General features: G+C 33.9%; 1 protein-coding gene across 1 annotated transcript; it reads right to left on the bottom strand.

The window, feature by feature from the left end:
• Positions 1-368: 368 nt before the first annotated feature.
• On the bottom strand, positions 369-11989 carry LOC129228459 (uncharacterized). The gene is made up of 4 exons (XM_054863139.1): positions 11981-11989; positions 8314-8409; positions 7113-7149; positions 369-3850 (listed from the first exon to the last, which is right to left on the bottom strand). Exons 1-4 carry the CDS (start codon positions 11987-11989, stop codon positions 543-545), a joined length of 3450 nt encoding a protein of 1149 aa, XP_054719114.1. The 3' UTR covers positions 369-542.
• Between the last annotated feature and the right edge of the window lie 5383 nt (positions 11990-17372).

The following is a 17372-nucleotide window of genomic DNA, read 5'->3' as shown; positions in this document are numbered from 1 at the left end:
CTTGTAAATAATGAAGACATAAAACGTATATTAAGTATTAAATTATAAATAATATAGCCTGCCATACCACATTTAAAATGATAACGAAGGCGACTTATAATTGTAGATTTAGACGTAGCCCAGTGCACGATGGAATGAAGCAATTTCTTAGCAGTTTAGTGTCTCAGATTTAAAATTAAAAGCAGATAGCTATATACAGACATAGGTAATTGTGTCTTAAAAAAGGTTCATTATTATAAGAAGATTTTAGTCCAAAAATTCAATTACGTTTCATTTCTCCTAACTTTGCTGGACAAAATTAATGAACACATTCATTTGACGAGAATAAAAAAAGAGATTTGTTTTTAAACTTGAATGTACACATTTATTTCAAAATGACATTGATAACAAAAAATATCAACAAAACTAAAACTCTACTAATGATAAACGACATACACTTACAAATATCTATATATATATACGTTGATCACAAACAATTTGACTGTCCATTCTGAAAACACATGCTAAGCAGCCAGAAGTACTGATTGTTCATTGCATTTTTATCACACTAATATTTGTTCTAACTGCTGCTGCTCTTGAACTATTGGCCTCGTGAGGACTGACCTTAAGAGCGAACGGCCTGGGACGTCATAGGGATATTGTGAGAGAAAAGACACCCTAGGTAGATAATCACCAAGACCGAAATCACTAGATATGCTTTGTTGAGAAATAGGTTGTTGTGAGATGGGTTGAGTTACTTCAGTCACTTTCGTGACTTGTCCACCGACGGCTACTGGGCCTACTGGTGTAAACTGTATTCCGCCTGGCTTTGTAATGGTGGTCTCCTTAACTTGTGTAATGTCACTAGAGAATGGATTTTGGGCAATGACATCATCGACAGACGTCTGCACAGATGAGGCTGGATCAAACAGGTTGCTTTGACTGAGGGGTGACGCGATAATTCCAGCTTCTTGTGCTAAAGCTGCTCCAATCGGGCTTTGTATAATGTCGTTGGCTAGTGAACTGCTAGGATCAACAAACTCTTGTTGGATAACACCTGCGCTAGATGCACCGAAGGGGCTACCCAGAGCAGCTCCGCCTATCTTAGACTGGCTAAGAAGAGGATCTTGCGCGGCTTTGGTAATGGTGGTTACTGTTTGAACATCTCCAGCTGGTCCGACAACTTCTTCCTGGGTCACAACACTAGGTGATCCTTGCCCCACACCCGTTAATCCTAAAGGACCTGCAATAACAGGGCCTCCGATCTTTGACGGGCTAGATTTTGTGACTGTTGTAAGTAATTGCGAGTCACCTGCTGGCCCAATGACTTCTTCCTGTGTTATAGTTTTGGTTGTAGATGCACCTAAACCAGAAATTCCGGATAATCCACCTAACACTGGTCCTCCAATCTTAGATGGTCCTGACTTTGTAACAGTGGTAATCAACTGGCTGTCCCCTGCTGGTCCGATGACTTCTTCTTGAGTGACTACTTGATTTGTCTGTCCGATACCTCCCAAACCACCAATGACTGGGCCTCCTATTTTAGATGGCCCTGATTTGGTTACTGTCGTCACTAGTTGACTGTCTCCTGCCGGCCCAATTACTTCTTCCTGAGTGATAGTAGCAGGTCCACCTAGTCCTGTTATTCCAGACAATCCGCCAGCAGCTGCTCCACCAATTTTAGAAGGAGAAGTTTTTGTTACTGTTGTAACTAACTGCCTATCACCAGCGGGTCCAATGACTTCCTCTTGTGTGACTAACTTGCCTTGTTGCCCTATGCCACCTAATCCCCCAATGACTGGCCCTCCGATTTTCGACGGTCCAGATTTCGTAACCGTCGTGACTAATTGACTGTCTCCTGCGGGTCCAATAACTTCTTGTTGAGTAACAGTGGCTGGTCCGCCTAGTCCTCCAATTCCTGATAATCCACCCCCTAATCCACCAGTAACTGGTCCTCCGATTTTAGACGGTCCAGATTTAGTTACAGTCGTGACTAATTGACTGTCCCCTGCGGGTCCAATAACTTCCTGTTGTGTAACAGTAGCTGGTCCTCCTAGTCCTCCGATTCCTGATAGACCACCTCCAAATCCACCAATTACTGGTCCTCCAATTTTAGATGGTCCTGATTTAGTTACAGTCGTGACTAATTGACTGTCTCCTGCGGGTCCAATAACTTCCTGTTGTGTAACAGTAGCTGGTCCTCCTAGTCCTCCGATTCCTGATAATCCACCTCCTAATCCACCAATAACTGGTCCTCCAATTTTAGATGGTCCGGATTTTGTTACTGTAGTAATAACTTGCCTATCTCCTGCTGGTCCTATCACTTCTTCCTGAGAGACAACTGGCGATGTCTGACCAATACCAGCAAGTCCGGATAATCCAGAGAATCCCCCAATTTTCGAAGGACTTGTTTTAGTTAATACCACGCGTCTGCCCAGGTCTGAAAAGCTTCGAGTACTTATTGGTAACTGGAGATAGTTGAATCGTGGATCACCAATACGGCTGCCTCCAATGATATCAATACCGGGAAATCGATGTCCTCCATCAACGTAATACATTTGCGGAATTCGTCTTCCAAATAATCTATTTCCAATTATTCCAGCATCGGAGCGTACCTGAGATATAACTTCTGGTCTGGAAACTGCAACAACTGGTCTTTGAGCTACAATCGGTCCTCCAACTAACTGGTTGTTTCCTAGAGTAAACTGAATGTTTCCTGCTCCGAGTCCTGAGTCCCCGAAAACGGAAGTAGTTGGTACAACCGAGACTCTTTGCTGAGAAACAGGTACAATGGGTCTTGCAACTGTTGCGACTCTCCTTTGAGCTATTCTTGGCCGAGAAACTTGAGACAGGAAAGCATCTCCGGGTCTTACTATGCGCCTTCTGATAGGAGCAGATACGACAGATACTGGAGCTTTAACAGCTTGTACAACTGGACTTGCTTGTGTCAAAATCACTGGTGCTTGTCTTTGACCAAAACCACCAATGGGAGCTCCAAGCTGTGATGTACCATCGACAAGAAGTTGATTGATGGGACTAGTTTGAACAACTGGTCGAGATACAACTCTCCTTATTCCTGCACCTGGAGTACCCCTTAAAATAATTTGACCTCCTCTAAGACCTGCTGGTCTAGCAACAGTTTTGATTACTTGTCTTTGTCCGAATCCTGACCCTCCAGTAATAGCAGCTACTTGTCTCTGACCAAAACCATCTCCAAGTGCTTCATCAAGGACTGAAACTTGCTGCGGAACTACTTGCTGTTGTTGTATAACTGTTGGACCTCCAAGTGAAGGTTGCAAAATAGTCACTTTTTCTTGTCCAATACCATCAAGTCCGCCTCTAAGCTGAGAATCACCAGCAGTGAATGCTGAACCTCCGGGCAATATTCTAGTTTGGCTTAAACCATCACCAAGGATTCTTCGAGTTAACAATTGCTTGGGATATGAATAATAATCTAATCCCATGAGTCCATATGGCACTGAAGATGCTCCTGAGCGGTATAGATTTCTCCTGCTTCCGAAAACAGGTGTTTTAATCTGTGCGTCTCCAATTTGAAATTGGGAGAGACTTGGATCTGCAATGCTCCGAAGACCAGATAGGTTGTTCGATGACACCGTCTTTCTCCTCAAAAGCCTGCCAGAAGTTAGGAGATTCCTTGGGTAAGAGTAATAATCTGATCCCATCAGTCCATAGGGCACTTGGGATTGTCCAACCCGATATAACCTACGTTGTCCAAATGAAGGAATCTGGGCATCGGAAAGAGTGAATTGAGCGGAGGAAGGCCCTAATGAAGAGACTTTTTCCACCAGAACTTGATCTTGGGAAACAGGATCTTGAATTACTGCCGTGTGGTGCAATTTAGACGATCCTCCTAAAATTAAAGTTTAAAAAAATAAAATAGATGTGATGTAAAGAGCATACATTGTTATTTAATCAAAATATTCGCTTAGAGAGGGAAAGTTTTAATATAATTCAGAATATATATATATTTTAATTATGAACTTGATTTGATGCAATGAGAAGCAAAGAAATGTAAGAAGCGAAATAAAGATTTTGAGTAAAACGAAGTCAAATTTCGAACTAGATGGAAGTTTTCAAGCAAAAGATTTTCTGATCCACTCTTAGCAGCAGACCTTGTCTGCCACAAAAGAGATTAGTGTTTCACCTAACATTTTTTGTAATTATCTGCAAGTTTCATTTTATCACATACAATCCTTTGCTTCTTGGTGCCTTAGTTCGTAAATTTTTTTGTTACTATAGAAAAATAATAATGAAAAATTAAATGTAATAGAAGAAACGAATGTCGAAAGTATGTTCTGCGAAAAAAGTTAGGAATTAGTAACATACTGACAATCTACGTTTTTTTAGTGTCATCAAAAATAATTTATTTTGTTTTTCGGAATTACAATAGAATGTACCACTAAATATTTTAATGGCGAAATTGAAATAACAAATTGCGCAAAGAAAACAATAAAATGCACTAACACTAAAAAAAATGGTAAGAACGCATGGTAATGATAATGAGATACCCCATAAAGACCATCCTTCATGCGTATAGTATTTTCTTTGTTACATACGTATGTCTGTATATACTCTAACTTTTTTATAAGGAACGATGTAGTTTATAATTAACAACTAAAAACTAATTTTTCTTGTGTAATAAGACATACTTTTGCGATACATAAATCTGTTTTCGATTATTAACTTTTTTACGATCTTAAGGAGAGTACTCGAATGTTAGAATGTTCCCCCTTGTTTGAAAATATAGGTAAATAAATACTTGTACTCACTTTTTGATAAATTTTTAATTTCAGATCGGCAGGAAATAAACATTTTTATAAGTTATTCTGTAATTGTTTGATTTGACTATATTGTATTAGCAACATTATCAATTAGGTTCGGAAGATATTTTTTTTAACTCGAAATTTATGGGAAAATGTTTAACAAAGTCTATAAAAAGTCATCTACGAGTTTAAAGATTTTAGGGAAGCACATTCAAAACAGAATTGTGATTTGATGCAGCGAGCATTATTTTCAAAAAGTTATCAAAAGTTACACACATACACACACAAGAAACAGACGAAAAAAAAGAATTTCAATGATGTTCGATTAGATAAAAAATGTAAAATAATCAGATTCTGGGGGAAATATTTTGCCGTATGATTATATGGTACACTCGCAATCTAGACTTCCATTTTCAGTTATTTATTTTTGCAGCATTATAGCAGATAGCGCCACTATAGCTGAAAAAAACCTTAATTGTAAGGACGCCATCTGCGGTGAAACAAAGTAACGATAAGCAGTAAGCCAAATATTGTAACGTTATGTCCTTTTTTTAAAAAATTATTTAGTGAGAGACATTGTATTACATTTTTTTACATTTACGTTACGTTTTAAATTACATTTACGCTACGTTTCGTTTCGTAATTACGTTCCTTCGTACGTCATTTTGTATAACTGTTTTTCATTTACACCCCCGAAACACCGGAAGCAGAACCGAAGAAGTGCTCCCAGTTTGTTCATGTTATAATAATTATACAATCAATAAAAATGTTTTTTATATCATATACCAAATGCTACCATTTTTAAAGATTTTATCAACTTAAGGAAATGAAATCGTACTTGGTAGTTCATTTTGTGATCAGACTACCCTATATAGTATACAGGCAACTCTAGATTAGTCCCAAAGGGCCTGCTAAAACATTCAAGTTTCTGGTAGTCTGAGTTATCGGAAATTTCCACAACAGCCTCAAGAGTTTGAGACCCAAGGGAAACTTCGAGACAAAAGAATATTTGACTTAAAATCTTCTAGTTATCGAGATCCGACAGTACGTATTGGCGCTTTTAATAATCAATAGTATACAATTTTAAGAGTAAATTGTTTGTATAGCATTCAAGGGTTCGGTATTCCCCAATAGACGACCTACCACTCAGATAATTTAGTTACTCAATGTATGGCGCCACTTAATTCACATTTAAAGAGTAATTGATTTCAGTGGCGCCATCTATTCCACAGCTAGACAACTAGAATGGAAGATTGCCAATGGGGAGAACACCATTTATTCTCTGAACCTACAACTATTAGCATCTAATATGTAGTAGTAACTTAGGGTATCTTTGATCCATAAACTATTCTACTCATATTTCGAAAATTGTATTGCGTTTGTTGGCATATGGCGTAGGTAGTATATATATATAGAGTAAGTAGTTGGTAATAGCGTACAATCTTAAAGTATTGTTTAGTCATACAAAGTTAAGAAATAATAATTATTAAAGCCATTCAACATGAAATACTAGCCTGATTCAAAGCCATTTTGCAATTTAGGGTAATTTTGATCCGTATCAGAAAATTTATGCAAAATAAATAACTTTAATAACAGTAGTGTTCCTTTAATTCAAGAAAATAAAGATTCTAAATGGTTAAAAACTCCCCCTTTGTACTTCAAAACATAGAGAGATCTCTATCGTTTACTTGCATAGAATATTAGAATCTGGAAAAAATACTTAAGTTAAAAAATAGATTAAAAATAGTAACTTTAGAATTATTGAGTGATACAATGAGTTGTGATCAATATTATCAACTTTTTCTTTCTGTAAAAAAAGGGGTAAAATCGAAACTTGGAATTATAGTTCTTTATTTATTTACTTATTTATACTTTTTGTTTAAAATGGGGCCTCAAATTGGTTTCTTGCAATTTCTACCTAAAGCACTGCTCTAGAGCTGACATCAATTCTTTCATGTAGCACCTAAACAGACGGATAGTCGATTTTACGAGAATTTTGACATCCAGTTTCCCCATTAAAGGCACCTGGGCTCTTTTGGATGCTAAGAATTCAATTTTGTCAAGAGTGTTCAAAACCAAACGAATACCTGAGGGAGACTTTTACATGCCGCATAATCATTCGATATGGACGCAGGTGATTTTCTGTATCTTACAAAAAAAAACTGAAAAATTTGAAGTGGTTAAAAGGCACTCTGAATGAGTGTAGTGTAAATGTAGTCTATAAAATATTGTAGAACAAAATATTGCTTGAAATTCAAAGATGAATGCATGTATTCAATTATTTTCTCAAAACAATGAAGTTATTATAAATAGTTATGTACATTTCATGTAAAAGAATGTCATTCTTACCTCCTTTCCCTACGTGAATATGTGGCTGCGAAATACCCTGGAAAATACAAATTCAAAACACATTTAGTTTTAAAAAAACATCAAAATATCGTTTACGATTAAATAATGAGTATATTTTTAAAGAACATTAATGAGTTTATTCTAAACTGATTCCACATTTAACCATCAGGAATAATATTTCCACCATCGAATTTTCTTGGGTTCTTATACCCAATTTTTTTTCAGTTCGTTAAATTGCATCAGTAATTTGTTTTGTTGAATAAGATGTTTGTATTGTAAAGTAATGTGATTATGTTTTTTAAAAAGAATTTCAATATGCTGTTGCATCAGTAATTTGTTTTGTTGTGTAAGATGTTTTTATTGTAATGTAAAGTAATTATGTTTTTTAAAAAGAATTTCAATATGCAGATTGTAGTTTGAAAATAATCTTCATTCTACGAAAGAGAATAAATAAGAAAAAGAGTAACTGAGAAAAAAAAGGTTGAATTTATAAATTCACTCCTAAAATCATGATTGTTTTTCGCATTTGATACGTTTTAATATTGTGTTCATTTCTAACTTTAAACATGAAAAAAAGGAAAAGATGAAGAAAACCATTTTCTCGAATCCGTGCCCATGGCTGTAAAAAGCATTTACTTGAAAGTTCAAGTAGTAGCATTTTAGTATAAATAAATTCATTGAACAATTATGTTGAAAACATCTGATACTGGACTTCACATTTCGCATCGATTGCTAAAAGCTAAGAAACTAGCTCCATGCCCAACAGATGGCGACACACAATTCAACTTAAAAAAACTACTTCAACTTTCATTTTCTTTCGAATTCCATTTTCGGTTTAGGAAGCAAAGCACGTCGAAATTGAAATAAGTAACGTTTTCTAAAAGGAAAAAAGAAAAGGCAAAGAAGTAGAATCAAAACTTCTGTGACACAACTCCTTTTTTATTGCCTCTTCAGATAAGATATTTTTCTTACTTACACTTTCTTTGGTTTATCTCTTAGTCTAAAAACAAATTGAAAGGGTTATAAATTTGTATTCTTACAGAAAAATATAGCCGTTGATTGTTAGTATTGAATTGTGTGTTGCTCTATGCACAAAAAAATTTCTTCTTTAAAATTTAAAAAGGTTTTATCTGAGGTGTGAACTGATTTTGCAATTTAGAACACCAATTTGTTTCTAAGGAAAGGAAAAACAATTACTTACTTGCAAACCTGCTGGGTCCTGTACAATTCTTGAGCCACCTTTGACTCCATAAGCATCCGTTAATGACGAAGCTAACAACGCTAAAATACCTATAACCTGAAAAATGTTTTTAAAAATATTATTACACATCAAATGAGGCAGCAAAGTGATGCAAGTGGACATTTTCGAGTTTTGAGTAAAACGCGTTTAAAGATTAGCTCCTTGGTAGACTTTCATTGATTTTTTCCCCTAAATCATGCTGTACAGCAGCACCTACCAGGGCTACTAGTACCATCTCTTCCCCCCAAGACAGAGGAGAGGTTCACCTACCATGTGTACTGGTTATCTCCAAATTTTTAATTTTGCCACTTACATCCCTTTGCTTCTCACTGCCTCATATGTTCTAACGTACAAACACGATTTATATGACTTATGTTCATTAATATACGAATGAATTTTATAATTTTTATAGCAGTGAGGGAGAAATGGGAAGATTTCGATAATTGGGAATCTGGCGATCTTTCTTCATTGGCGTCAATTTTTGGCTGCAATTCCTACACGAAAGGTATTTTTCGTTGCAAATCTTAACAAAGAGAACCGAAACATCTATACACATAGGGTTACTATAAATCAGCAGGGTTACCAAAATAAAATAATTTACGCCACAAATGAGACGACTGAGCCAAATTCCCAATTATCGAAATATCCCCGGAGAAATAAACTTTCGGTACTTAACATCAAAACCAAATTAAATTTGCCTGAAAAAGTTTTCCTTCTCATATACTTATGAATTATGATTTTGATCTCAATGATTCAAAATTTCAGTCTGTATTTTTATGAAACCCAACGACTTTGTTTTTCCCACAAACTCTACTTTCAGTTTTTCAAGTGATTTACTCGAAGTGCAGTCTATTTACTGAAAGCTCTTGTTGATAACGGTAAGCACAATTACAAGTATATCTGATCCTAAATATTGCTGGTAAAACTTAAAAGAACAAATATATCGAGTAAAATGGTGATTTACATTGATTTTGATGGTTTCAGCAAAGTTGATGTTTAGTATTTAATTTTTTACACAAAACCATGCACATAGTACATTTTCAGAACACGCTTTATAAACCTTCAGGAGAGGGAACATCCCTCTTTTCACCCTCTGCTATTTTTTTTTTCTGAAAACTTTCTTTTTATTAATTACACATATTTTTAAAATGAAAAATAAGTTCCATAGAAAGAAAACATTATATTTGAAGGACAATGAAAATGTTGCTTTGCATGTTTTACGTTAACACGCATTTTTTTTAATAGTAAAAATTAGTGAATTAATGTAACGAAGCGTGGAGAATGTATACGGAATGAACAAATCAAAATGCAATGCCTAAAAAAAGTTGCTCAAATTTTTGGAAAAAAACAGAATCAATTGGTTAATTCTTTTATAAAAATAATAACAGTCAATGTTGGGCCTCTTAAAAGAAATACTTTGGAGATAATGTCAACTTTTTATGTTGATTTTTCTAAAAAATGTACCTACTAAATTTCTACAGATCGCATTTTTTGAAAAAAATATTTTGAATAAAAGTATGAAAAAAGCATTATTTTTTTTTATCAATAAACATAAGAACTGTATTCTCGTTCCAAATGGAAGTCAATTCATTAACACTAAATTTGCCAATTATATTTGAGGTATCGTGCAGGGGGGACATTGACTACCTTTTAGATTTCTGGACCACTCCCACTCAATACTTAACTCCATCCGTTAATCCCAGAATGTTTGAACTCGCATGCAAGATGGTCAATTGATAAGAATTTTGCTGATCTCCCAGTGGTTAACACAACATGTGAACTACCACTGTTAGAATACTTGAGGAAGGGCAAACTCCAAAAAGGTATATTTGCCTAAAATTACTATTTTATGAAGTTAAAGGCTTTGTTAGTTATGTTAATGGCGTTCTTAGAACTCAACCCAGTACAATGTTCACTATTAATACCTCTCGTCAAAAAAAAAAAAAAAAAATGTGTGTGTGTGTATGTTTTTTTTTTCATGCGTTATTTTTATAAGTTCTTAAAAAATTAAGTATGGGATTCTGTACTGCTGTGATAATTTTCGTAACTTTGAAAACTTTATGGACAAAATAATAAGATATAATATGCTGCAAGTTAACATGTTTTAAAGTTAGAGCATTTTACCATTTGTGCCATTATTAACTAAAATGTCATGCAAAAAAAATGATAGAAATTGCTTAAATACATTGCGTTTTCTTAAGAATGTAATAGTACCAGTTAGACGAGATAATTTTATAAAAATCAGAAAATTCACCCGTAAAACTCTTCTTCACAATTAGGACAGCAACCCGAAAATAGAAAAATAGTAAACATTTTGAAATATGACAGCTATTTCACATATTTTGGTGTTAGTTTTTAAAACACTGTTTAAAGGTCGATCATTACTGTACTGACAAATTTAACTTTAATGAAAATTTCATTTATAAAATGGAATTCAATATATTATTTCGCTAAATCATAATGCAATAGAGTTAGCAACTTTATTTGATAGCAAATGGTTTGGACGCTATACGAAATTAAGGGAATTAATAATGCTAAAAAAAAAATAAATGTCTTTTTTTTTCATGCTTTTGGTTCAGAATACATTGCACTTTTTTTTTATCAGGTAAAATCATTGACAATATTTTTCCGTTTAACAAATGGTAAGTGTAGCCAAACGTTACATTGCAGATCTTGAGTGAAATAGACTTACAGAAATACCAAAGAGTTTAGTACAGAAAACTGAAAAATGTTTTCCTAAATAATTCGTAGTATAAATTAAAATTTCTATTAGATTATAAATATAAGCAACAGTAACTAATTTTGCTCTAATGATAAACTACTACATATTTGAAATTACATCAATTGAAAATCATAATCATATATAGATAAGAGCTAGCTGAAGATCAGGTCGTAATTTCTAAAAAAAAAAGAAGTGCCAGAGCCCTGTTTTCTTAATTTTCTTTCGGAAATGGCCTGATTTCTGTCTAATATGTAAAAGTTCACCAGAAATTGAAAAAAAGTGAAGGAACTGAACGCTCACAAGTTCCCAACTAGCTTTTAACGTGATAAAAATAGTTTAAAAGACATAGACATTAGTTGCTTCAAATTAGAAGAAAATTACTAATAAATAATGTATTTAAATTTTAAGAAATCAATGCTGTTTTTCAACTAAGCTAAATATAGCTAAAAAGACACTGATTTTTAATTAATCAAAATTACAGGAAAATTGGTAATTAATTACACATATTTAAATTTCACGGCATTAAAACTATCCTAGGTCAAAGATCATTTTTTCAACGACGGAAATTCTGTATCGGTAGGCAAATAATAGAGTGCCAATGGCTGTCGATGATGTTAATAAACAAAATATTTAATTCGTCGGATGGTAACAACAGAAAATCTCACTTTTCATTGCAACTGTGTAGAATAGATATGATTATTGATAATTGATTATAAACGTTCAAATTCACGTCATTAAAACTGTTTTGGATTGAAGACATTTTTTCAACTATGGAAATTCTATATCTCTAGACAAATATTAGAGGGCCAATGCCTGTCGATAGTAATAAATAAAATTTTTAGTTCATCGGATGGCAACAGCCAAAAATTTCGATTTTCACTGCAACTGCTATGAATAAGTACTTACGAGCCACATGGTCACCAAACTTGTTGTAATCCTTTCAGAGAGGCGAGAATCGCCAATGATGGACAGAAGGACGACATTGCCCTTATATACCTGGTCAAAGGAGACCGAGATTTATGTCGCCGTCCAGAGTGAAGCGACACTCAAGGGTCAGACACGTCCATAGAGCTCCACCAGAGACACGTTTCTCGTTGTTAGAAAGAAGGAGTTGATGTAACGGCCGGCACGTGTTCTGTTTTAACACCGTTAACTGGAATACGAATGGCCGAATGTGACGGAATGCCCAGTCCATTAGCAATCAGAATGGAACCACGGTTGCACTCTGATGACAGCGATTGGAGAATTTTCCCCGAAATAAATGTCACTTACAGATATGTCCATCCTCCCTCCCTCGAGCACAATTTTCACTCTTTATCATAAGTGAAACACTTTATCATATTTGAATGATCAAGTAGTGAAATACTGTCTGACTTGCATTTTTGCCGTTCATTGTTTAAAAGCTGCAGCGTAGCAAGGAGGGGGGGGAGGGTTATTACCCCTTTCACAATGAAACAAAATGCATAACAGTACAGCGCAAATAAAAATATTTCTTTCCGAAAAATACAATTTCTATACGGTCTACCGCTGAAAATATCTATACTTATTATATCGATCTTCTATCTATCTCTATATATTTATTTGTCTATCCAACTGCATATCTATGTATGTCTACCTAGCAATGTAACTACCTATCTACCCATCCGTCTACCTACCTATCTATCTATAGATATTTATCTATCTGTCTATACATACATATCTACATACATTTCTTCTTTTTACTTTCTTCTATATCTAATATATAGAAGAAAGTATTGGATTCGTGCAAATTTTCGAATTTCGAATTTTGACGGATTCGAACGTTTTGAGGTGTGCTGAGTCCATTTCGACCATTTTTACTTTCTTCTATATCTAATATATAGAAGAAAGTATTGGATTCGTGCAAATTTTCGAATTTCGAATTTTGACGGATTCGAACGTTTTGAGGTGTGCTGAGTCCATTTCGACTATTTTTGGAAAATGTCTGTCTGTCTGTGTGTGTGTATGTATGTGTGTGTGTGTGTGTGTGTGTGTGTGTGTGTGTATGTATGTGTGTCACGTCTGTGTGTGACCAGTTTTTTGTGGCCGCTCTACAACAAAAACTACCGCATGAAATCGAACGAAATTTGGTACACATATGTGCCCCTATGTGAACTTGTGCCCATTAGTTTTTGGCGCGAATTCCTCCAAGGGGGGTGGAGCAATGGGACGTTTTTCGAGTTACGCGTGCTTGCTATTCCTCAGGAAGTTACTGGCGGAATCAAACAAAATTTGGTCCATATGTTGGTACTAACAGGAACAGGTGCTAATTCAATTTTGGTGTCAATAACTCAAACGGGGGTTGAGCTATAGAACGTTTTTTGTCGTCAATTGTGACTGCTGTATCTCAAGAAATAATGAACGGAATGAAAGAAAAATTTATCGGCAAGTAGCCTTTAGTGGGTATAAAAACTGATTTTATTTTTGTGTCAACAGCTAAAAAGGGGGTAGCGCAATCACCCGTTCTTTTTTTCCATTTTGAGTGCCCTATCTCAAGAAGTAATGCTACGTTCTGGTTGAAATTTGGAATATATGTGAATCCATATGTAAACAGGCTTTGGTTCTATTTTGACGCCAATCGCTCCAAGAGGTGTTGATTTTTTTTTTTTTTTTTTTTTTTGCGAATAAAAATATTTTTATTAATGCAACAATAAGAAAGATAAATCGTAATAGATTGTCGTCTGCGTATTTCTCGTGATTTTAATTGTATGGAAATGGTAGGAAATATTATCTCAATGATTTAAAATTTTTAACTGTTGCCATCTTATGTTTGTTAACAAATAAAATATTTGTAATTCATTCAAGCAAGGCTTTTAAAATAACTTTCAGTTTTCGCTCTTTTGCTTTGCTTTTAAAATAATTCAGACATTGGGATGGTAGTCAAGTTTTTGCATGTGTAATTTTGTTTTTGTTGGGAATATTGCTTCCTCGTCAAGCATGGGGAGGGATCAGAAAAAAAAAGAAAAATATAGAAGAAAGTTTCGTGATGGCCACAACATACTAGTAATTGTATGGAAATGATCGGAAATATTATCTCAATGATTTAAAATTTTTAACTGTTGCCATCTTATGTTCGTTAACAAATAAAATATTTGTAATTAATTCAAGCAAGGCTTTTAAAATAACTTTCAATTTTCGCTCTTTGCTTTGCTTTTGCAATAATTCAGACATTGGGATGGTGGTCAAGTTTTTGCATGTGTAATTTCGTTTTTGTTGGGAATATTGCTTCCTCGTCAAGCATGGGGAGGGATCAGAAAAAAAAGAAAAATATAGAAGAAAGTTTCGTGATGGCCACAACATACTAGTTGGAAAATGTCTGTCTGTCTGTGTGTGTGTATGTATGTGTGTGTGTGTGTGTGTGTGTGTGTGTATGTATGTGTGTCACGTTTGTGTGTGACCAGTTTTTTGTGGCCGCTCTATAACAAAAACTACCGCATGAAATCGAACGAAATTTAGTACACATATGTGCCCCTATGTGAACTTGTGCCCATTAGTTTTTGGCGCGAATTCCTCCAAGGGGGGTGGAGCAATGGGACGTTTTTCGAGTTACGCGTGCTTGCTATTCCTTGGGAAGTTACTGGCGGAATCAAACAAAATTTGGTCCATATGTTGGTATTAACAGGAACAGGTGCTGATTCAATTTTGGTGTCAATAACTCAAACGGGGGTTGAGCTATAGAACGTTTTTTGTCGTCAATTGTGACTGCTGTATCTCAAGAAATAATGAACGGAATGAAAGAAAAATTTATCGGCAAGTAGCCCTTAGTGGGTATAAGAACTGATTTTATTTTTGTGTCAACAGCTAAAAAGGGGGTAGCGCAATCACCCATTCTTTTTTTCCATTTTGAGTGCCCTATCTCAAGAAGTAATGCTACGTTCTGGTTGAAATTTGGAATATATGTGAATCCATATGTAAACAGGCTTTGGTTCTATTTTGACGCCGATCGCTCCAAGAGGTGTTGATTTTTTTTTTTGCGAATAAAAATATTTTTATGAATGCAACAATAAGAAAGATAAATCCTAATAGATTGTCGTCTGCGTATTTCTCGTGATTTTAATTGAATGGAAATGATCGGAAATATTATCTCAATGATTTAAAATTTTTAACTGTTGCCATCTTATGTTTGTTAACAAATAAAATATTTGTAATTAATTCAAGTAAGGCTTTTAAAGTAACTTTCAATTTTCGCTCTTTGTTTTGTTTTTACAATAATTCAGACATTGGGATGGTCGTCAAGTTTTTGCATGTGTCATTTTGTTTTTGTTAGGAATAGTGCTTCCTCGTCAAGCATGGGGAGGGATCAGAAAAAGGAAAAATATAGAAGAAAGTTTCGTAATGGCCACAACATACTAGTTTCATATTTACTTATTTATGCATGTCGATATATTTATCTATTCATTCAACTACCTGTCTACCTTTCAGTATATCAACCTAACTGTCTACCTATCAATCTATACATATCTATCTATATGAATATATTTATCCGTATTAATATATTTATCGAAATCTATCTATCCATAGCTATCCATCATTGAAGCTGAGAGTGCCAACAAACTGGTGAATAAAGTAAATTTAACTCTCCAACGAATGTCCGCAAATAATTTTACTTTATCTAACAGTTTGTTGGCACTCTCAGTTCCAATGATCTGCTTCTAGCTCGTTTATTCACTAATCTAGACTGATGAGTTCTAATAAGAACGAAATTACAGTCTCTGGATGTGATAACGAGCCGTCTGGTATATTTCATGTAGTTCTGCCGTAGCCCTCTGGCTTAGGGACGGTAACTTACTGCTAAAATAAAGTTGGCTTATAATGATATTCAGGGTTGTTTGGTCTAAACCACGTTGGGTCAGACCACGGTTTAAACCGTGGTTTAAACCAAGTGGGTTTTTTTTATAAAAACCATGGGTTTTTTTTTAAATGTTTTTTTTTTTAATTTTATTGTTTTCCCCCAAATCTTTTCATAAATCTTACATATTATTTCAAAGAGTAAAATCCAATTAATGTAAAGTAGCTAGCAAAGCTTTATAGATAAATTATAGATTTAATGAATTTAGAAACTTATATTTTTTAAGGTAATGCAAATTTAAATAGTTTTTATTTATTTTTTTTTCTCTTTTTAAATCTATGCAACTTTTCTACCAGGTACACAAATATACAAGGCAGACCAACTAAGTTTTTCTAAAATTACAAAGGAAAAAAATCCAAGCAGCTCTTTTGTAATTTTTATTTATCATTATTTTTCAGTCTTTTGCATTTCAAAATAGTCTAAAAAGCATATTTCAACCATAACTTCATATACTATCTCATTTGCTTGATTACTTAAGATTTATTGAGATAGATTATGTAGCATTGAAGCGATGCATAGTGTAAAAATACCTCAACACTAGAATATTTAAATGACAAGAAAAAAAAATTAACTAAAGAAGTCCAAGAACACTTATAGTAGGCATAAAATTGAGCTTATATACCTGCACATTTTTTGCATCCCCTATAGACGATGCAGTCCAAGCAAGAAAAGAAAATGTATAAAATTATGTAAAGAGAAAACATCCATGTAACTCTGTGCTCTTATATAAAAAAAAACAAATAATAATAATAATTATGTCAAATTTTCACCTTTCAATGAACTTTTTTTTTATCCCAATGTAATAAAAGAAGTCTCATGTATGAATAGTATAAGAATCAATAAACATTAATGTTTATGACAGTCTTCATTGTTAAAATATGTTAAAAGTATTTTCATTTAAGTTTGTACTGAGGCTTTTAATTAAAATGATTTTTTTCCCATTGATAAAAAAAAATGTATTTTTTGCATTAAACCAGGAGAAATAATGTCTACAATGGAAAACATAATTATTTTCTTAAAACCTACTTGTCCTGTTTCGATAATTGTTGTCACTGGTACATTAGGTAAAATCTTTAAACGAAATATGCGTTGATCTTTTGATTTTTAAAGTTGTATAATGTACATCAGACTTATGATTCATTTGTAGATACTGCAAAATACTTTCCATGTTTAAAAATGCGTGATTTTAACTTTACTTTTATTTTTTTTTATTTATAGTAGATAGCTATGATTATGAGGAAATTAATTTTCAAGAATTTATTCTTGATTATTTGTAATTAATAATGTCTGAACTATCACAGTAAATTATTTTTTTGATTATTTATACCAAGACCCATTTACGTGCTGTATTTTTTATAATAGTAAAAGATTTTCAAACAATATTCTCCTATAGAAATCTCTAAGTATGCGGAATTGAAATGCAAGATTTTA

This window comes from Uloborus diversus, chromosome 8 (assembly GCF_026930045.1).
Source record: "Uloborus diversus isolate 005 chromosome 8, Udiv.v.3.1, whole genome shotgun sequence".
Lineage (NCBI taxonomy): Eukaryota > Metazoa > Arthropoda > Arachnida > Araneae > Uloboridae > Uloborus > Uloborus diversus.
The sequence above is the reverse complement of the archived record's forward strand: the minus strand, read 5'-3'. Positions and strand labels throughout refer to the sequence as shown.

Bases quoted from the DNA above. Each gene is read 5' to 3' on its own strand.
- LOC129228459 (XM_054863139.1), bottom strand. The intron at 7,150-8,313 runs GTAAGTAATTGT...TGTATTTTCCAG, and splicing joins AGGACCCAGCAGGTTTGCAA to GGTATTTCGCAGCCACATAT. The intron at 3,851-7,112 runs GTAAGAATGACA...CTTTAATTTTAG, and splicing joins TATTCACGTAGGGAAAGGAG to GAGGATCGTCTAAATTGCAC.